Source organism: Misgurnus anguillicaudatus, chromosome 14 (genome assembly GCF_027580225.2).
Source record: "Misgurnus anguillicaudatus chromosome 14, ASM2758022v2, whole genome shotgun sequence".
NCBI classification, from domain to species: domain Eukaryota; kingdom Metazoa; phylum Chordata; class Actinopteri; order Cypriniformes; family Cobitidae; genus Misgurnus; species Misgurnus anguillicaudatus.
Genome location: NC_073350.2, coordinates 31,357,082 through 31,379,916, shown reverse-complemented (window position 1 = coordinate 31,379,916; position 22,835 = coordinate 31,357,082). Strand labels below are relative to the sequence as shown.

The window sequence follows — 22,835 nt, the reverse complement described above, 5'->3', positions numbered from 1 at the left end:
TTTGTCAATGCTAATTATTTCACGACCTCTATTTAAACTACAACCGCCATTTTAATAACTGGTAAACATTAGGCTAGCTTCTAATAAGAGAAATTATACTTTTAGATTTCGTCAGGGCAGTAAAATCAGGTGTATATTTGTCAGCGCGATACGCATGCAGTGGTGCAGGTGCTGGGCTGTGAGCGATGGGCGATTAACTTACTATCTGTCTGATTATTTAGGCTTCAACGTGGCAAACTCAGCCTAGATTCATGAAGATTTTAACAGAGGTGGAAAGAGTAGCCAAAAACTTTACTTAAGTTAAAGTAAAAGTAACTAAATAAATAATTACTCAAGTAGAAGTAAAAAGTATGCAATGAAAATAATACTCAAGTAGCGAGTTACTAGTTACTCATGAAAAAATAAATCTAGATATATGCACACACACGCACACACACACACACACACACACACGCACGCACGCACACACACAGTGCCCTCCATAAGTATCAGAACAATAAAGACAAGATTTTTCTGTTTGATGTGGAGACCAGAAATTGGTAAGATAAATATCAGTATACCAGAAGTTTAGAATGTCACATTTTATTAACCTTTGTTTATGTTTCAACACATACATGCTTTAACAACAAAGAACAACAGCATTAAATGCTGACTTATGTGTATTGTACACAAATGCACATAAGTGAATCAAACTGATCCTACATATTTTATGCTTTTCATGTGTAAACAATCAGGACACAGCTCAGTGCCCATTAAAAAAAATAATGCGACAGATTCTGTACTTTTGTCTCATGTTCATCTTTTAATGTTTAGACATTTCTTGACTCCACAGCAAACAGAAGAATACTTATGAAGGGCATTTCTACAGTATGTGTAAAACTGCAACATACACCAACAGTATACAGAAAAATGTAGCTTGTAGCTGAAATATCAGACAAGTAAACTGACAACAGTTTTGTTTTGTATATGTATAAAGTTGGAATCTCCTAAGATGGTCTGAGGACATTGACAGTTTACACTTAGACAAAACTCATGTTTTCTTACGTTGTCATGTCACGTGTGTTTTGTGAGAATCACTTACATCATACAGTACATTAAACAGCGAATCAGACGTCAATCATCGATGGATTTTCTTCAATCTGTGCTACAGTGTTTCTGGAGGTTGCACGCGTTTAACTGTGTCTGACGACGAACAGGTCGGCGGTCGCGCGTATGTAATGGCGGGTACATGTGTGAAGTTTTGCTTTTAGTTAAAAGATTGGTAAATACATTTCCACGTCACCCAACACTGGTTATATTCTGCGTGTTTCTACATAGGTTACGAGTAAAACAGCTTCGGACGATTCCGTGTTTGAAGCGATCTGAACAATTCATTCAAACTGATTCGCGAACCACTTTAAAACATTTGGCCCATTCGCTTTGTAAAGAGTCGACTCAAAAGACTCATTTATTTGCAACACTTTGTAATGAAAACGACTCAAATGAGTCATTAATCCGCGAATGCGCCAGAAACACAAGATAGCAATTTAAAAATAAAATACAAATTTCGTAATTAATTAAAATACCGATGCCAAACGATCACTGCTACCCGAGGACGCGAAACTGACGTCTTTACAAACTAATACGTTTACAATGTATTACATTGATGAAAAAGGGAATTAAACTTGTCGTGCCATATATCACTGAAATAAAAGAAAGGGATTAAAATATGTCTGAATCATATAATTCCTACCTGTATGTGAAAATGCACGTTCTCCAGAGAGCTCGCGTTCATTCAAGCATTCAGAATATAAAATCCATTTGCAGTTTTGCGTCCGAAACCGCATACTGTATAGTGAATAAGATGAAGTTTACGATTCTAAAAATATGTATCCAGGAATCTGTCCATATACGATACGAAGCTTGGGTGGCAGCCGAGGTTACTGAGTCCTCCCATGGGCTCGCAGCAGAGTCTGAGGCTGTCGCCTCTTCCCCGGGCTTCTCTGCTTTCTCTTCCTCAGCTCTTCGCTGTATTGTGGCTCTTAAAGGAACACCCAATTCTCTCAAAAGCTCTTCTATATTCCATTTTGCCATTTTAACATTAAAACTACATCCCGCCATTGTTATTCAAACTTTTCCACGGAGCAATAGCCTGTTAGCTTAGCTTCTAAAGATGGCTGCCGCTATCTTTACATTCTGTCTAAAAAACACGTTTGAACGTAAAGGCTGCCCTCTACTGGTAAAGGCTAATGACATTTTTTAATTTTACACAGGTTTTAATTGGACATTTTAAAGTGAAAATAACATAATATAGACATGTTACTGCAATGTTTTTTTTATCTTGGGCATCTTCACATTGGAGTAAAGGGTTCATATAAACATTTTGGTTAATAAATGTTACAGACATATTGAGATTTGAACTACTTCCTGTTTTGGCGGCGTTGACGCACATTTAGTTTGGGCTGTGGCGCGCAAACGCTTCCGAAAATCAAAAATCCTTCTGGTAACTTTTGTGAGGCTCGGTCCAAGGATCGCGTACGTGGAATTTCATGAGGTTTGGACAAAATTTGTGACCTGTGAAACTTTTTTAAGGTTTTGTGTTCTCTCCAATATGGCGGCCGAACGACATGGATCTGTGACTTCATCCTCTCACAATTCTGAGATGCAAAGTCACAATTCTGACTTTATATCTCAGAATTCTGACTTTATATCTCAGAATTCTGACTTTATATCTCAGAATTCTGACTTTGTATCTCAGAATTCTGACTTTGTATCTCAGAATTCTGACTTTGTATCTCAGAATTCTGACTTTGTATCTCAGAATTCTGACTTTGTATCTCAGAATTCTGACTTTGTATCTCAGAATTCTGACTTTGTATCTCAGAATTCTGACTTTGTATCTCAGAATTCTGACTTTGTATCTCAGAATTCTGACTTTGTATCTCAGAATTCTGACTTTGTATCTCAGAATTCTGACTTTGTATCTCAGAATTCTGACTTTGTATCTCAGAATTCTGACTTTGTATCTCAGAATTCTGACTTTGTATCTCAGAATTCTGACTTTGTATCTCAGAATTCTGACTTTGTATCTCAGAATTCTGACTTTGTATCTCAGAATTCTGACTTTGTATCTCAGAATTCTGACTTTGTATCTCAGAATTCTGACTTTGTATCTCAGAATTCTGACTTTGTATCTCAGAATTCTGACTTTGTATCTCAGAATTCTGACTTTGTATCTCAGAATTCTGACTTTGTATCTCAGAATTCTGACTTTGTATCTCAGAATTCTGACTTTGTATCTCAGAATTCTGACTTTGTATCTCAGAATTCTGACTTTGTATCTCAGAATTCTGACTTTGTATCTCAGAATTCTGACTTTGTATCTCAGAATTCTGACTTTGTATCTCAGAATTCTGACTTTGTATCTCAGAATTCTGACTTTGTATCTCAGAATTCTGACTTTGTATCTCAGAATTCTGACTTTGTATCTCAGAATTCTGACTTTGTATCTCAGAATTCTGACTTTGTATCTCAGAATTCTGACTTTGTATCTCAGAATTCTGACTTTGTATCTCAGAATTCTGACTTTGTATCTCAGAATTCTGACTTTGTATCTCAGAATTCTGACTTTGTATCTCAGAATTCTGACTTTGTATCTCAGAATTCTGACTTTGTATCTCAGAATTCTGACTTTGTATCTCAGAATTCTGACTTTGTATCTCAGAATTCTGACTTTGTATCTCAGAATTCTGACTTTGTATCTCAGAATTCTGACTTTGTATCTCAGAATTCTGACTTTGTATCTCAGAATTCTGACTTTGTATCTCAGAATTCTGACTTTGTATCTCAGAATTCTGACTTTGTATCTCAGAATTCTGACTTTGTATCTCAGAATTCTGACTTTGTATCTCAGAATTCTGACTTTGTATCTCAGAATTCTGACTTTGTATCTCAGAATTCTGACTTTGTATCTCAGAATTCTGACTTTGTATCTCAGAATTCTGACTTTGTATCTCAGAATTCTGACTTTGTATCTCAGAATTCTGACTTTGTATCTCAGAATTCTGACTTTGTATCTCAGAATTCTGACTTTGTATCTCAGAATTCTGACTTTGTATCTCAGAATTCTGACTTTGTATCTCAGAATTCTGACTTTGTATCTCAGAATTCTGACTTTGTATCTCAGAATTCTGACTTTGTATCTCAGAATTCTGACTTTGTATCTCAGAATTCTGACTTTGTATCTCAGAATTCTGACTTTGTATCTCAGAATTCTGACTTTGTATCTCAGAATTCTGACTTTGTATCTCAGAATTCTGACTTTGTATCTCAGAATTCTGACTTTGTATCTCAGAATTCTGACTTTGTATCTCAGAATTCTGACTTTGTATCTCAGAATTCTGACTTTGTATCTCAGAATTCTGACTTTGTATCTCAGAATTCTGACTTTGTATCTCAGAATTCTGACTTTGTATCTCAGAATTCTGACTTTGTATCTCAAAATTCTGACTTTGTATCTCAGAATTCTGACTTTGTATCTCAGAATTCTGACTTTGTATCTCAGAATTCTGACTTTGTATCTCAGAATTCTGACTTTGTATCTCAGAATTCTGACTTTGTATCTCAGAATTCTGACTTTGTATCTCAGAATTCTGACTTTATATCTCAGAATTCTGACTTTATATCTCAGAATTCTGACTTTATATCTCAGAATTCTGACTTTATATCTCAGAATTCTGACTTTATATCTCAGAATTCTGACTTTATATCTCAGAATTCTGACTTTATATCTCAGAATTCTGACTTTATATCTCAGAATTCTGACTTTATATCTCAGAATTTTGAGATACAAAGTCAGAATTTTATTTTTATTTTTTTTACAACATGGCGGAAACGGGCTTCCATAGATAACAGAACGCTTACAGTGGAGAGAGGAACGTGATTTGGCTCCACTCCAGGCTTTGATCACATCCCAGAGACGAAAGATCTTTGATTATTTGCCCAGATATGCAGGTGATTTGAACTAATTTCCAGGCATCATAACATTACAAAAGGCAATCGAAAATTTACTACCTCTTCAGATGACGTTTACTACTTTTTACTACTTTTTACTGGCCTTAATTTGGCATATTTTAATTTACTACCTTTTACTACCTTTTACAACCCCGCGGAAACCCTGGGATCAGAAAGACAAGCCGTCTAAGTTACTGAAGACAACAGGTGCACGAGAATACGACACAAAAACCTCAACACAATGCTGCATAACACTAAACTTTTTAGCCGTTTGTGAAATATTAATCATAATGTGTGTGGGCTCATTTTACACATGAGACTCTTATTGACCTGATCGCGTATGCCGTTTCAATAGAAGAATCGCGCTGCGTGTCCGTGCAATTGTTGAAAAACCATATGAAGATTATTTGATACAAAATCCGATGGAAACAACGGAGAAATATCAATATTTCTCATATGTAATACGTTTGTGGACTAAAACTGCTAATGGATGTTATATTGTGAACACTTAGCATGGAGATTTCAGCAGCGCGAGCTTGTCTGGAGTTATGACAGACGCGCAGTTTCATAATAAGAGCACGCAGTCTTTTTATGAATGAATTCACATTTAAATATGACCTCATTGCATAAAATGTAGTAGAGACGATTGTAGACGAAAATGAAGAGAGATTTTATCTTAGTTTTTATTTTATGCAAAACATTTTAGTCTCGTCTTTTATCGTCAACAAAAATGCATGTTAATTTAGTCTTAGTCAGCGTTTTTGAACATTGGGGCAGTCTCGTCATTGTTTCGTCTTAGTCATGGAAAAAAAGGTTGTTGACGAACATATTTCGTCTCGTCCCGTCTGACGAAATTAACACTACCGCCTTCTCCATATATATATATATATATATATATATATATATATATATATATATATATATATATATATATATATATATATATATATATATATATATATATATATATATATATATATATATATATATATATATATATATATATATAAAAGTGCAATTGCATAACACTCCTGACTGACAACTAGGAGGACCAATAGTCTTGATGATCCACCGGGAAAAAGAAAATCCTCCACAATACCTTTAAACTTAAACTTGAATAAAATAAAACATATTAAATTATACAATTTAGTGCTGTTGGTTAGTAGTCTTAAAGTAATTACACAGAAATTATGAAAAAGGAATGTACATTTTATTCTAGATAAAATAATACCACAGATGTTGTCTTTGTTATATTACTTGCAGTAATTAAGTATATTATTGTTTTAATAGAGAATCCCAAAAATTTGCACAACAAATATTTCTTCTGCAAAAAGACATTTAATATGCCTTTAAAAAACCTTATGTCTGTTAAAAGTGATGAAAATTAAACACTTCCCAGTCTTTACTGTATTAATTAAATATTCACGCATTCGTATTAAGTATAACAGTTACTTAGTCAACAGCAGAGAGAGATTTTATTCAGAGATTAATAATGTTACTGTAGCTTTAAGACGTGAGAGAGATCCCTCTGTTCACGTGCACTGATGACAGGCTGCTAGGTGTGCGCGCGTGGCGGGTGTACGCGCACGAGAGCAGCTGTGAGGAAAATGAAAGTTTAAACTATCAAAACTATAAAATGCTTGCAAAGAATAAGCTTTTGCATGAGGATGAAATTGTCCGCGATAGATGTGTTGTATACACTGTTGATGGGGATGTGAGGACCGGAGCGCATCCTCATATAAAATACACGTATCTTTGTAAAGGCAAAGAGAGAAATACAAATCTGCACGTACACATGAGCAACGGGTCATAAAATGCTTGCAATGTGTAAAAATGCTCTCTAATTACAGCTGCATTCAGGAGCCCTATGATGGCAAAAGTAAACAGAAAAATCGGTTCATGAGATCGGCAAATTTAGCGAGTACCGACAGAGTCATTTAATGCCGTTATCGGCCGATACCGATCTGCAGCTGATCGATCGGAGCCTCCCTCATTTTATAAAATGTCATAAAACTGGGGCCCCCCGATACCATCTCGCGGCCCCACAGGAGACCACGACCCCCAGTTTGAAAACCACTGCACTAACACACGAGCTACAGGCATATTTTTAAAGCCTCAAATGTTAAAGGATAATTCCGGTATTTAACACTTTGAGTCTCATTTCTGGTTTGTTTTGGATGAACTACAGTGATGGACACAGAAATGTTGACAATGGGTCGTGTCTTGACTTTTCGACTGATTTAGAAGCGTCTCTTGACTGCTTCAGAATGGAAGTCAATGGCCATGCACAAACATGTCATTAAATCAACACTTAACGTTCATTTTCAAAACTGTACTACTCACCGAGTGGTTCGTGGTGTTCGTTGATGATTAAAAACAAATATATTGGCGCAATGTATGATTTCAATCCGTGTTATTTGCTATAGTGGAACTATTTTTTCAGATATCTCACAACCGCATATATACTTCCGCTCTATATTTGAGTCTGAAGCATGAATGAACGTAGTCCAACAAACTGTAATAAAACGGTAGCATACTTTCAAAATCAAGTTTATTAGTAACACTTACACCATCCAATATGTTTTTTCATCAGCATAACAATAAAGAAGATATTTTGCAGAAACCCCAGTGCTCCGTCATGCAAGTCAACAGATCCGCACACTTTAAGAGCTAAACCATATATATCCAATACAACAGCAATCCCCCATAACTCCGTGTGACCTATTGACGTCTTGTGAAGCAAATCAATCAGTTTTTGCAAGAAACTGAACGTTATTTACAACACTATTAGCGTGAATGCCAAAGCAGGAAGCGCGCTTTCCGTTTGAGGCGATCTCTTGCACTGGTGAAGTTTGGTGGCTGTTGGCTATGGATGTTGGTCTCTCTGCGCCACCTATAGAGCGGGAGCGTGAAGCGTACTTCCTGCTTGGCAAAAGCTCTGCATTAACGCTGAAAAATATTTATATATATATTCGAATCTCAAAACTGAAAATCGAATGTCAACCCACGGAACTAATATTCAAATATTCTGGTTCAGCCCTACAAATATGGGAAAAATTTATTCTGAGAGAAACCAAGCGAAAAAACTACAACCACATGTAAACCGACCCTTTTCTGTTTCCCGGCGGCGGGGTGATATGTCGGCGAGCAAGGAGTCATCCACTTGCAGTCAATGTAATTTTACAAAATGCCAAACAACACACCACAGAAACTGTATTTCGCTACACAACTTGTTTTTAGTCATCAACGAACACCACCAACCACCCGGTGAGCAGCACAGTCACGAAAATGAACGTTAAGTGTTGTTTTAATGACATGTTTGTGCATGGCCATTGACTTCCATTCTGAAGCAGTCAAGAGACGCTTCTAAACGAGTCAAAAACTCAAGACACGACCCATTGTCAACATTTCTGTGTCCATCACTGTAGTTCATCCAAAACAAACCAGAAATGAGACTCAAAGTGTTAAATACCGGAATTATCCTTTAATAATAAATCATTTTTGCTGACTTGAATAAAGGTCCAACCTACAGTACACGCTCCACACAACTTTCCTAGGAGGAATACATGTTAAGACAGTCCTGACCAAAAACATGAAACTAGGTCAGAGAGAGGGTGTAACTGGTGATGAAATACTAAATTATGACATTAACATTAGTGGGTTTTATGGAAAGGAAAATATATGAACATAATCCCTAAAGAAACAGTATGATCCACAGAAATGGAAGTATATGTCAATGTTGTCTTGGCTGCCTGTGGGTCTATCTAGGACAAAGAGTGGCCACAAAACTGATCCAGATTAACTCCTCATCTTTCATTAAAGAACATGAGCCCATTGACATTAACATCATCCTCTACAGACTGAATTAAACCAAACACACTTCAATGGGATCCAAAGGGAAACAAAACATAAACGTAATCCTGTGGCTTTCTAAATGAACCACACCAACAATTGCCAAATGTTTAAATGTGTCAGATGTCTTATTGATATATCAGAGCAGACAGTCAGATGTTCACCAGTAAATCCATCCAGATCACCACAGTCACATGTGGCCAAAACAAACAGAGACAAAGTGTCTACACACAACAATGAAGCAGCATGCTTTTTAGATGCTGAAATAGGGACTGGATTACTCTGCTCAACCAATCCTTTTTCCATTTACACTTTTATCCAAAGTGACTTACAAAATGAGGATAAACAATATAGTGATGCGTCTTAGAGAAGCAATAGTATGAGAAAAGCTATCCAAAATAGGACTTCAAACAGGTGGAACAATGGAAATGTTTGTTTAAGAGCCAAATCTAGGATGTTCTGCAGTCTGGTTTGACTCAGCAGGATGAAAGCAGATGGATGACATCTTCCGCCTCAATCTGATGACATCTGACACGTGAACAGAGGAGTAAATCCACAACCCAACGGAGCCATTGTGATTCAGCTTTCTTAACCATTAACTAATAAAACTGACACTCTGGGTTCATGCTTGGTTCAAGTCAGGGACGAAAGAAAAACATTGTGCGCAAAACATCACACATTAAAACAGACGGAAAGTAGGTGGTATTTTGTTCGACCTCATGTCATGTGTTTTCGACTACTACTGAATGTGGTCGAAAGTTGAAAAGCTCAAAACGCGTCGCACCCCGTTTACAACCCCTTGTCCACTTGTGATCCGATGACCAAAACGCATCTTAATACCATATGTAACTAATGCGGTTAACATCATAGTAATGCAAAAGACTGCCTCTGCAGGAAAATATCCATATGCACCGAATGTTTCGACAACCAAAATTATTCGGCTAAAAATAGCAAAAAACAAATTTTCGGTGTTCGGCCAAACAAATGAAAATGCCAAATACATTTTACCGAACAATGATGTCTTTAATGATGCGATCAGATAGTACCCAGCGCAGAGTGAGAGCAGTGCAATTGAAGCAAACATGTTGCTAATCAACCAATCACATGGCAGTTGCTTTAATGCATTTAGGGGTGTGGTCCTGGTCAAGACAATCTCCTTAACTCCAAACTGAATGTCAGAATTGGAAAGAAAGGTGATTTACTGGGATTTTCATGCACAACCATTTCTAGGGTTTACAAAGAATGGTGTGAACAGGGAAAAACATCCAGTATGCGGCAGTCCTGTGGGCGAAAATGCCTTGTTGATGCAAGAGGTCAGAGGAGAATGGGCCGACTGATTCAAGCTGATAGAAGAGCAACTTTGACTGAAGTAACAACTTGTTACAACCGAGGTATGCAGCAAAGCATTTGTAAAGCCACAACACGCACAACCTTGAGGCGGATGGGCTACTACAGCAGAAGACCCCACCGGGTACCACTCATCTCCACTACAACTAGGAAAAGAGGCTACAATTTGCACAAGCACACCAAACATTTAGATGGTCAGAATTTGGCGTAAACAGAATGAGAACATGGATTCATCATGCCTTGTTACCACTGTGCAGGGTATGTAATGGTATGGGGGATGTTTTCTTAGCATACTTTAGGCCCTTTGTGCCAATTGGGCATCGTTTAAATGCCACGGCCTACCTGAGCATTGTTTCTGACCATGTCCATCCCTTTATGACCACCATGTACCCATCCTCTAATGGCTACTTCCAGCAGGATAATGCACCATGTCACAAAGCTCGAATCATTTCAAATTGGTTTCTTTAACATGACAATGATTTCACTGTACTAAAATGGCCCCCACAGTCACCAGATCTCAACCCAATAGAGCATCTTTGGGATGTGGTGGAATGGGAGCTTCATGCCCTGAATGTTCATCCCACAAATCTCCATCAACTGCAAGATGCTATCTTATCAATATGGGCCAACATTTCTAAAGAATGCTTTCAGCATCTTGTTGAATCAATGCCACGTAGAATTAAGGCAGTTCTGAAGGCAAAACAGGGTCAAACACAGTATTAGTATGGTGTTCCTAATAATCCTTTAGGTGAGTGTACAGTGCTATACAGGCGTTGTTGCAAGTTTCTTAGGGCAAAATAATGAATAGGATATTTGCAGATCGGATTAATATCTCTTTAGCCAAGAGTCTTTGATGTGGTTGAATGTAATTTAACAGTTTTAACAACTTTTTTTTTTAAGTCAAGTTTTAAATAGGAAAAATATCGAAACTCTTTGGTTATTTTTGAGCGCTATGCTAAATGGTCTAATCAGATTCAATGGATTATGCTAAGCTATGCTAAAAGTGGTACCGCCAGAGCCGAAGATCGGCTGAATGGATTCCCAAAAAAAGTAAAATGTTTAACTTTAGGGGAGCTGGAAAATTAGACTATTTTCAAAAAAGTGGAGTGTCTCTTTAATGATTTCCTATTTTTATCTGACAGACAGAAGATTATACAGCAGCTGTATGCGATATTATCGTGCCGTGTTTGTTTCTTTCCTAAATGAGCTGTAATTGGTTTGCATTTCCCGTTGTCCACTAAAGGAACATTCATGTGATCAAACACAACTGTTTAGCTCCACAAAAAGAGCCCACCACAGACACCTTCAATGTCCCACCACTGTTACCTTCAGTAGATGAGGACCATATATAGTCACATTGGGGAATAACACACCCTGTTCCCCTGTGCTGCATACCAGTCCACTGAGCACTACTGAGGGCAGATAAAGAGTGTGACTAACAATCCTGTCCGGCCAAATCACACACACGCCCATCAAAAACAAGTCATTATGAACATGGACTGAACGCAATGGAAAGAAGGTTACCTTTTAGAAGAGAAACTCGGTTTTGGGTCTCGTTCATCTCCTGCTCATCCATTTGTCCGTCTGGGGGAGAGAATAAAAGACATTAAATGAATAAAAAAGATGAAAACAAACAACAAAAACAAACAAATAAAAGACAGACAAGATTTTGTCAGTGTCTAAAGTGTATTTCTTGAGCATAATTATTTTTAAATTGTTAAATTTTGGACTTAAACACGTAATGTTTTACAATTGACAGCTGACATAAGTCTGTAAGTAGACAGAAAGGAAGTAGACATGAAGTGAAAATAGGTCCATGGTTAACATACCTGATGTATCGTCACTGCTCTTCTCCTTGCTGGGACTCAGCGTATCAGACATATCACACTCTTTAGTGTCTATCTGGTTTTCTATGGAGGCAAAGCGGAATGAACCACTTAGATATGAAGGGGGTACACACATTCATAACTTTCAAATAAAATTATATCAACAAACATAACACAGCATATCATAAACTTTCATAGGGGTCTCACCACCTTCAAATCATTTGCTTTAATGTGGATGTTTTATATATACTTAAATCTTTTAGATAAATATTTAATCGAAAATCTCAGTCAGTGAACACACCCCTGTAGTTTAATCTCAGACCGTTGGTTGTTGTTGCCCACACATGGTCATATGTGTGTGACCAGGGCTTTCAAAGGGAGATGCAGTCACATGCTAAAATTGTTGTGGGTTTTGTTTTGCGTTGCTGTTATTGAAAATGAGCTATAAATGAAGCACACGCATGGTAACAGAGCAAACACAGATTTCCAGATTTAATGTTCAGGTCGATTTAAATATTTACTATATAAGAAAATCCCTAAACCAATTAAGGAGGATGTCTAGATTTAGACTCGGACAAAAGCTCACCATTGACTCGTTCAATCAATATATGACCTTAAAAACACATTCACCCTAAACGAGGTTACATCACATAATGGATCCTCGAAATCAGCACAGAAAAGTGAACAGCAACTGAATCCCAAATTATTCCAGCCAATGAAATGAGAGGTGATTTCATGGGGCACGGCAGGGAATTATGATATAATCTGTGTGGCTGTAATCTCAGTCTATAATCCACAGGGATTGGGTGGTCAAGGTCAGGTGTAATCACAGCTGGAAACATCAGCGACCAATCTCAAAGAGGAGAGGTTAACATCTGAACTTACATCATCAGATACTCGTATTAATAAGAAATAGATTACTAACTGTTAGGTTACTAACTAAATGTTTGTGAGGATATTAATGGAGATGCATGTATCTGGTTTTAACTAGAGATGGGCCAATATATCGGCCAATATATCGGTATTGGCAAATAAAAGCATTTTTTCCCACAATTGGACATCGTCCCATTTTTAAAAACAGCTGATGGTCAGGGCAGATAATATTCTGACAATCAAAAGAGAAGAAAAACACGTAAGAACTCATACTGTGTGATTATTTTGAATTGGGTGATAATGACAACAGAATTAAAACAAGAAGTAAAAAGCAAAACTATCGGTATTGGTAGATGCAATTTCAAGGTAAAGATTATATTTTTCAAATCGATGCATCCCTAGTTATAACACACCACAAAGGGTAACACACCAGTATATTGGGCAGATAATGCAAACGTCATAAATCTGGCCAAGACATACTAAAAAAAGCTAGGATGTAAGTATAGGATGGCAAAGTTAATAGTGCTCATTACTGTAATGACCCTGATGTGGTTGTGCCCTTTCATGATGCCAATAATAACTGAAATGTTCACTGCTACCGCACACGGCCTGCAGTTATTTAATTACTTTGACTTTAAATGGCAGAGCAGAGTTGAAAATCTTATGCCATTATTGCTATCAGATTACATCACAGTCATCTTAAAAACTTCAAATTATCAAATAAGTAATTTATTGCCCCGCCATCCGATATTATCTTGTATTTGTGATCTCACAGGCTGACGATAGGACAATCTCAAAATGAGGCATATCGCCCAACACTAAATGACATTACCTTTAAGCCTGTCTTGAGTGGCTAGGCTGTTGTCCACTGTCGTCTGATTGTTTTGAAGATGTGCATCAATGACATCTGGGAGATAAAACATAAAAAATATAATTACTTAACATAATCCTGATCTCAAAAGCAAGTATTGTAAAACTATGTTATCATAAGCAGTTCAGGGTTTCCCGCAGCACATTTCAGTTGGGGCGGCCCGCCTAAGCTTGGAAACCCATGCCTTAACTAAGTCGTCAAAAAATAATAATAATTTCACTGCACAAAAGGCCGTCAAGTGCATCTCGGAGAATAGCGCGTACGCGCTTCACACCGCGAGCGGGGACGCGCGCCACACGGCCGAAATGAGAAAGATGTGGTCCGGACCGTCACTGTCTGAAGGATAACTAGCCGGTTGATAAAACATCTCGGAGAATACCGCAGACGCGCTTCACACCGCGAGCGTGCACACGCGCCACATGGCCGAAATTAAAGACGTGGTCCGTCATGTCTGGAGGATAGCCAGTCGATAAGTGGACTTATGTTTTTGGGGTTATTTAAGCCTGTTATTGTATTAGTCTATAGTTCTTGCAAATTTAAGGTAAGTTAGCTGGTGATTTTGTTGTTTGAGCAACCTGCTAGCTAGGTTTTTACACGCCTGTTGATGAGATATAATTGTTGAGAGCTCTTGTTCATGTTATTTATGTGCATTATTTACATGCTACAGTAGTTACACTCCTTTAAGATAATGTAATTAATAGTGGGAAATAATCAGTTTTTACAATTTTTGCACTATCATCGTTTGCCAGACGTTTTACAACATCTGCTTTAGTTTGTGTTTATTAACCCTTTAGTTTCACTTCATCACGCTGCTATTCCCATTAGAGGTAAACACATTTAATTCATTAACAATCTAGTTTGTGTTCATTTTCTGTCATAGTTTCCTCAAAATTAAGTTTTATTTGAGTGTTTTAAATAAAAATATTTTAATTTTCATCATGACGCATACACTCCGCCCCATTGTTTGCCACGCCCTCGGCCCCACCCACCCGCCCAACCCTACCACCTTAACTAACAAATTTTCTGCGGGAAACACTGCAGTTCGTTTTCAAAATCTAGGCCATGTTGTTGTATATCAAATACAAACCCCAGACCCCCATTTTCCATTCGATGATCTAAACTCTTACATCTGATGCGAGATGGACATTTCCATCTCAAGTCATTAACAAAGAATCATAACCACAAAAATCACATCATGTCTGCTCACCGTCAAAGTTGGACAGCTTGGTAATAGATGAGTCAACCGCTTCTTTCAGCTGCCTGACCGCTGGTTACAAGAGAGAAAAAGCAGAAGAGTAAATCACAGTTATTACAATAAAACACAATTAAACTTTCTCAAACTATAAAAACTCTATAAAAACTCTTTTTTTAATACTTATTATTAAATCTGATACATTGCAAAGACATTCAAACATACGAACAGGTATCAAAACAAAGCAAAAATAAGACATGAAAAGCAGTTTGCTGGTCATTAGAAGCTCTTAGAGCTCAGATTGCATGCTCATGAGTGACAGTCCGCAGAATAGAGAAAATCCAACGCCAGAAGGTGAAGTGAGAAGAGATGCAGAGCATGCAGAGTGTTTTTATTAGGAACCTAATGAAGTCTTCAGAAGAGGAAAATACAGTATTGTATATGTACTGAGGGATTGTGTGAATCTTAGAAATTAAGTGCTGGGGGGATGATGTATTTTTAGCGGGACACTGGTACACTCCCTAAAAAGCCCATTTCTTCTTCCCATGGATTAACGCAAAAAAAGAGCTCTGTGTTCAAGAAAAGTTTCTGACACGTTTTGTCCAACATGATAATGGTCAAAGATGAACACGACTTTTAGGGATGGGAATTGATAAGAATTTAACGATTCCGATTCCATTATCGATGTTGCTTATCGATCCGATTTCTTATCGATTCTCATTGGGTGAGGGAATAAGCACAAATTTGTATGTTTGTATTAACTCGCTTTAATATCTGTTCAGAAGACACAGAACAGAGTATACACAAATTATGTGTAGCAACCTCAGAACAAACTTAGAAGTAGGTGAGCTACTTCTTAAAGTAAAGTCCAGGGACCTATAGCCTAGGACAGTGTTTCTCAACCAGTAAATGTGTGATAGGACTAGGAATTAATAAAACAGAACTAGACTGACATAAAACATGCAACTTTTGGTCATGAATGCATTTGTTATTTTCTTTTGAAAAGACATGATGCTGGACAAAATACAGCAAATTAACCTACCAAAATGCAGAGGCATCTACTGTGGCAAACGGTTGGAAACCCTTTACCACAAACTTAGTCACTGCTCGGCAGAGGTGGACACTACTTGAGTATTTTAGTTTCATTTTCCAAGCATCTGTGCTTTGGTGTTGTCTTGGGAAAAAATGTACTTTAATAAAAAATGTTCACTACATTCTAGGGATGCTCCGATCGATCGGCCAGAGATCGGTATCAGCCGATAATGGCATTAAATGACTCGATCGGTCCTCGTTAAATTTGCCGATCTCGTGAACCGATCTTTCTGTTTACTTTTGTCATCATATGGCTCCTCAATGCGGCTGCAGTTAGAGACCATTTTTACGCAGTGAGAGCATTTTTATAACCCGCGGCTCATGAGTGACATGCAGATTTGCATTTCTCTCTTTGCCTTTACAGAGATATGTGTATTTTCTATGAGGACGCGGTCCGGTCCTAACAGCGCGAGCCGTCTTCACATACCCATCAAACAGCGTATACAACACATATCTATCGCGGACAATTGCATACTCATGTCAAAAGTTTATTATTTGCATGCGTTTTAAAGTTTTGAGCGTTTAAACTTTAATTTTCCTCAGCTGCTCTCGTCTGCATACACCCGCCGCGCCAACACACAGCAGCCTGTCATCAGTCGGTGCACGTTAACAGAGCGATCTGATCTCTGTCAAGTCTTAAAGCTACAGCAACCTAATTCATCTCTCAATAAAATCACTCTCTGCTCTTCACTAAAGAACTGTTGTACTTCATACGAATGCATGTATATTTAATTCATACAGTAAAGACTGTGAAGTGTTTTATTTTCATTAGATTTTACAGACATAAGCCTTTTTAAAGGCATATTAAATTTCTCTTTGCAGAAGAAATATTTGTTGTGCTAATTTATTTGAGTCTCTATTAAAACAATAATATACCTAATTACTGCAAGTAATATAACAAAGGCAACATCTGTGGTATTACTTTATCTAGAAAAAATGTTAAAAGTTACAGTCATCAAAGAGCTTGCATATCAGCTTGAAAAATCGGTATCGGCATTGGTATCGGCCGATCACGAAGACAACAAATCGGTGATCGGTATCGGCCTGCAAAAATCCTGATCGGAGCATCCCTACTACATTCTAAAGCATAGAATCATACTGTGTATTCCTTTTATATTGCATATTAAAATTGATTTTATACATAATTACATTAAAATTGTGTACCTTTACTTTTCTTAAGTAAACGTAAAAAAACAATACTAGATTTTTAATGTACTTAAATATTAAATATAAACCAAAAACTTGAAATTATGAAATGTTAGTGGAGTTAAAATTATGATAATATGCTTTTGAATGTGTTTTCAAAAAAAAAAAAAAAAAAAGATAAAATACAAATACTTGAAAATGTACTTTTAAGTAGAAATACAATACTTAAGTAGTGTCCGCCTCTACTGCTCGGTGAAATTTGTATATCCTCGCCTCGATCGCCTCTGAGCCAGCCAAACTCTGGCCGTCATCAATTTGATGGACAATGACACCGGAGATTATCCGTATAGTAAAAGTTTACATAATGAAATGGCGCTCACATTAACATTAACACAGATGGCGCCCCGTTAGCTCCACTGGTGCTTGACTCGCTGGTGTTGTTGTGTAAAAGTATATCAAACACGCGACAGTCCTGCAACGTCACCGTATTGTCGTATTTTCGCGTGAAATTTAAATTATTGACTCAACTGTTTCAGTGTTTCACGAAGCCTAGCTCTGCCCACCCCTAAATATAACCAAACTTTGGATTGTTCTGCCTCGATGCAATGTTTGGTGCGTTCTAAACCAAAACAACACAGCGTGTGTGTGACGTCATGACACATTTGCAACGAGCGGAACCGATAAGCGGAATCGTTATGCAGGCATGCTAACGGTTCAAAGGAATCGATTCACTGAGCATCGGTTCTTAAGAAGAACCGGTTCTCGATTCCCATCCCTAACGACTTTCATGAATTTTAAAGTCTAAATGTGTTTACAAGAAATAAAAAGCTAAATTTAGGCTACAAGCGAACTACACCACTTATCTGGGTCTTGACATCTTCATCACCACCAAGCTTCTGACAGCTCTTTCAAACATTATTAAACACATTTAAAAACATGTTTCCTGATAAGAAAATAGTCTGAGGATGGATGTGTGTTGGGAATTGTGCCCGTGTTGCATTGTTTTTGAGATCTTCATGTCATAGAAAAAACCTATGTGTTAACCCAAGATCTTATGTAAGATAAAACCCCATTCAAAAAAAAAATATTGACTGAAGTGGTAGAACACTCGCTTCCAGATTTAGACTACAAAATACGTCACTTGTGCACTGCAGTATCATAAACAATTTGCCTTTAATGGCATTAACAAATATTGGAGATTTCCTTTAATAAAAACCTTTGAAATTGTTTATGTCATTGAAAATACTGTGCTTGTTGTATTTAGTTATAGTTGTCACCCATAGTGTGAACATCCCCAAGTTCAAAGCAATAGTTTTTACCACAAAATTACATTCGTCATCATTTACTTTAGGGCTGCAACTACGATTATTTTTTTTTAGATTAATCGGATAAAACTAATATTACTCAATTTGATTTCTCACTTATTATAGCTAAATAAGGCACTAAAATAGGGTATGCATGTGTATAAGTGTACTTTTAAAAGTGCAAAAGCCACAACTACTACAAAGTTTTACTAATATCATTTTTAATTTTGATATTTTAAAGGAACACTTTTTGGGATTTTAGCTTATTCACCGTTTCCCCTAGAGTTAGATAAGTCCATACATACCTTATTCATCTCCATGCGTGCCTAGCTTAGCACAAAGACAGGAAGTAAATGGCTCCAGCTAGCATACTGCTCCCAATACGTCACAAAATAATGCCAACATTTTCCTACTTATTGTTGTAATTTGTATAGTCACATTGTGTACAAAAAACAAGGTCATATGAGACACAGCCATCTTTTAACCGTATACATGCTGGGAACTATATTTTCAGAAGGCGAAGCACGGCTACATGGGCGGAGTGATACAATAAATAAGCTAAAATCCCAAAACGTCGCCGTGTACCTTTAAATGAAAAAGTTTGTGCAGCTTTTAAATAGTAAAACATCTTTAAATATCAAAACATAAATAAACAAAACCAATTGAGTCTTTAGGGATGTGCTGGTGAGGAAATTTTGCCACAGATTAATAAACTGACTTTGAGCACACGGCTCGCCCTGTATAAAAAAAAAGAATGAATTTCATTATCGATTTTTATTGGTTTTATCAATTAGTTGTTGCAGCCCTAATTTACTTTATACTTTGTTTTCCTCAGTGGAAAACAAAAATTAGATTTTAGGGAGAATGTTTTCAAACTTGGCTTTTTGTGAACATTACAAAAAAATTCTGTTTCCAAGAATCATCAAAAAAGCAACATATAACGGGGCATTCTTTTGTATTTCACACAAAAAAGTCATACAGATTTAAAACAACATGCATTATTATTTGCAGGTTTTAAGGGGGAGAGTAAACAGTTTCTTTAAAAACAGGGAACCTACTAAGAATGAATTGTTCCCAGTTAAAGTGCCTGTGAGTGTATATGAGCTCTGGTTCAGAGCCTGATTTACTAAATCTACCAAACAGAGCTACCAAATGAACTTTGCTGTAACTCTATAAATAATATACAAACAAACAAACCAAAGTGTGAAGTAAATACTTAATAAACAACCTAAAATATTAAGAAACAGAATGTGAAGCATCTCGTAAAACCACACGCCCGTTTAATAAGGTCTTCATTGATCAGTGCGTTGAAAGGAATGCTGTGTACTCACATTGACATTCAATGTACTGCTGGATTAATGTGCAGTCTCCTCCACTGTTTAAAAGAAAGTGGTCTACCAAAGAAAGAAAAACCCTCTATTATTAAAACAGAAGCCAGATCTACAGGAAACGACATAAGACGAAACCAAACAGAGATGCAGAGGGCGGGACAGAGAACATAGACGGGAACCTACAGCTATTCTTGAACCTGTGTCTCATGGAGCTGACTGACCTGTCACCTCAATCGGAAACTAATCTAACCTAAACCTAAGCATCAGAAATACTAAACCATCCGAGCGGCTTACATTCAGTTTATTAGTGACTAGTGGTCGACCTATACGGGTCGTTTTATTGGATATTGAGAAAGCAATTAGGGATGCACCGAAATGAAAATTCTTGGCCGAAACCGAAAACCGAAAAAGAGGAAACCAAGGCCGAAAACCGAAAGCCGAAACACCGAAAGAAATTATGCCAATTATTAGTACTACCATTGCACTTATGGTATTTTTGTGTGTAATAGAAATGGAGTCAACACACACAATTTGAGAAGAAAAATAAGCCAAACAGCATGTGGCATAAACAAACCCAACTTCAGTTATATAGGCTGAAGGATTTGTTTGATTAATCCTTTGGTGCTTGTTTGCCATGCAGTATACATTTAAAAACTGAGATGTGCTAGTTGTGATTTTGTTCTAACGTTAATGTTACAAAATGCTGATAAAAAAATGATGGCATTTTAATGCACGTTAAAACCCCGAATGGGTCGAAGGCTCAGTCAAATATGAATATCTTCTTTATTTAGTCTGACATGTTTTTGTTTAAAAAGAAAATCATATTTAGCCTACCTTCTCCGGTGAAACCCGTTTTTCTCATTAATGCCAGCTGCAGAAAAAACTCTGCTCTGTTGTTATTCAGTGAGAACAACAAACGGATCTAACAAATATATCTGAATTTAATATTATGTTACAAATAACGCAAGCTGGCTTGATACATTATTGCTGAGGGTGCAAAGTTACAAGCTTAATTTAGCAACACTTCACAAAACGGAGCTATTGTTTGCTGTTACGGCATTTGCAGTTATCGGGTTTGTTATAGCCTAACCATATCCACAGATAAAATAAACGTTCTCCGTTTCGCTTTCCATGCGTGTCTCGTGTCGTTTTAACAAAATAAACTAGGCTATGTAAGGAAGCGAACAAATCTCTCATCATGCACGCTAATGCGGCGGCGGAGAAGCACGTCTAACACCCGGCATTAAAACTCTAAACACTTAAATGAGTCTGCAATCTGAATTACCAAAACAATCAGAAATACATACATATTAATTTTCATGTATATTTTATATTAAAGTCTGTAAAAGACCGTACAGGCGAAGTGAAAAAGGATTCAATGAGCAGTAGCCGTAATGCTGCGGTGGCGGATTAAAAACATTTGAATATCATTTTTTCCCCATTCTAATTATTATTGCAGATCGAATATTTGACCATTCGTGCACATCCCTAATTTTAAAAGCAATCATGTTAAATGTCTGTTATTCTGGATGTTAATCTGAACGAATGTTTAGTCGGAGCTTGTGAAAACTGTACACAAATGCCCAGAGAAAATCTGCGGGTTTGGACACACACATTACGGTCGTGGGCGGGAGTGAAACTCACAGGTTGCGGAGATCCTGGTCAGAAATTTGGCGGACGCGGGTTTGAGAGAAACCTAGTCCACACCGCAGATATGTTACTTCAGACAAGCACGTGCAGGTCGCGGTTTCTGTTTGCGTCATCACATTATTTCGGCCGTATTTTTTCGGTGATAAAAGTCTTTCGGCCGAAAACCGAAAAACCACTTTTGGGCCATTTTCGGCCGAAAATTTTCGGTGGCCGAATATTCGGTGCATCCCTAAAAGCAATGTGGCTGATACGAGGCCACTATTACATAAAAGTAACTACAGTAAATGAGAGACAAAAAGAAAACTGATGAAACTAAAACATGTGTTATGCATAATATTTATAAACATACACTTTTCTTGCTAAAAACAAATATTGACAAGACAGATATACTGTGGATCCGACACGTCATGGTGATGTTTGAATAAGCCTTTGCTGTAAGCTGAAGTTTTTAACATACTGTCATGGTAAAAAGTGAATAATGTTTGCTCATTTTACTGTCTGTCTTTACAGGAACAAAAAATTTAAGGAAAAGAAAGACTTATTGGGCAACTGAATAGATTCATCACCCTATTTCGATAGTTTAAAGAGTCCCAATATCGTCCACTTCAAAACATCACTAGCCATCACTCGCAGGCTAACAGCTAACACACCGATGAACCATCTTTTTGTCATTTTAGTCTCTGTACAAGCTGGAATTACAAACAAATGTCTTCCTAATGCATGTTAAGCAAAATTCACCTTTTCCCATACCACTATATCCTAATAAATCTTAAAGGAATATTCCATTTTCTTAAAAGAAAAATCCAGATCATTTACTTACCACCATGTCATCCAAAATGTTGATGTCTTTCTTTGTTCAGTCGAGAAGAAATTATGTTTTTTGAAGAATACATTGCAGGATTTTTCTCATTTTAATGGACTTTAATAGAGCCCAACATTTAATACTTAACTCAACACGTAACAGTTTTTTCAACGGAGTTTCAAAGGACTCCAAACGATCCCAAACGAGGCACAAGGGTCCCATCCAGCAAAACGACTGTCATTCTTGACAAGAAAAACAAAAAATATACACCTTCAAACCACAACTTGTCGTCTAGGTCCGGTCGTGATGCGCCCACGCACGCAATAAGTCATGACGTCAAGAGGTCACAGAGGACGAACGCGAAACTCCGCCCCAGTGTTTACAAGTGTGTTGAAAGAGGACCGTTCCGATGTTGTTGTGTGTCAACTGATACTAATTAATGTCTTTGTGTCAGTTTATTGTTTACAATGGTCTGCAAATGTGTGTTTTATATATGTAACACGTGACCTCCCTACGTCACTACGCATTTACGTTAGGTCGCGCTGGACCGGACCTAG

General features: G+C 37.2%; 1 protein-coding gene across 8 annotated transcripts in view; it reads right to left on the bottom strand.

The window, feature by feature from the left end:
• Window positions 1-22,835, bottom strand: part of slmapa (sarcolemma associated protein a) — a 100,814-nt gene that overhangs the window by 30,042 nt on the left and 47,937 nt on the right. For 5 of the 8 annotated variants that reach the window (XM_073876316.1, XM_073876315.1, XM_073876322.1 and 2 more), the window contains 5 exons: window positions 19,827-19,889; window positions 14,969-15,028; window positions 13,723-13,797; window positions 12,021-12,101; window positions 11,716-11,775 (listed from right to left, as the gene is read on the bottom strand). In XM_073876316.1, the coding sequence (XP_073732417.1) occupies window positions 11,716-11,775; window positions 12,021-12,101; window positions 13,723-13,797; window positions 14,969-15,028; window positions 19,827-19,889 (339 nt within the window). The remainder of the gene's footprint in view (window positions 1-11,715; window positions 11,776-12,020; window positions 12,102-13,722; window positions 13,798-14,968; window positions 15,029-19,826; window positions 19,890-22,835) is intronic. The other 3 variants (XM_073876318.1, XM_073876319.1, XM_073876321.1) reach the window with 1 other exon arrangement.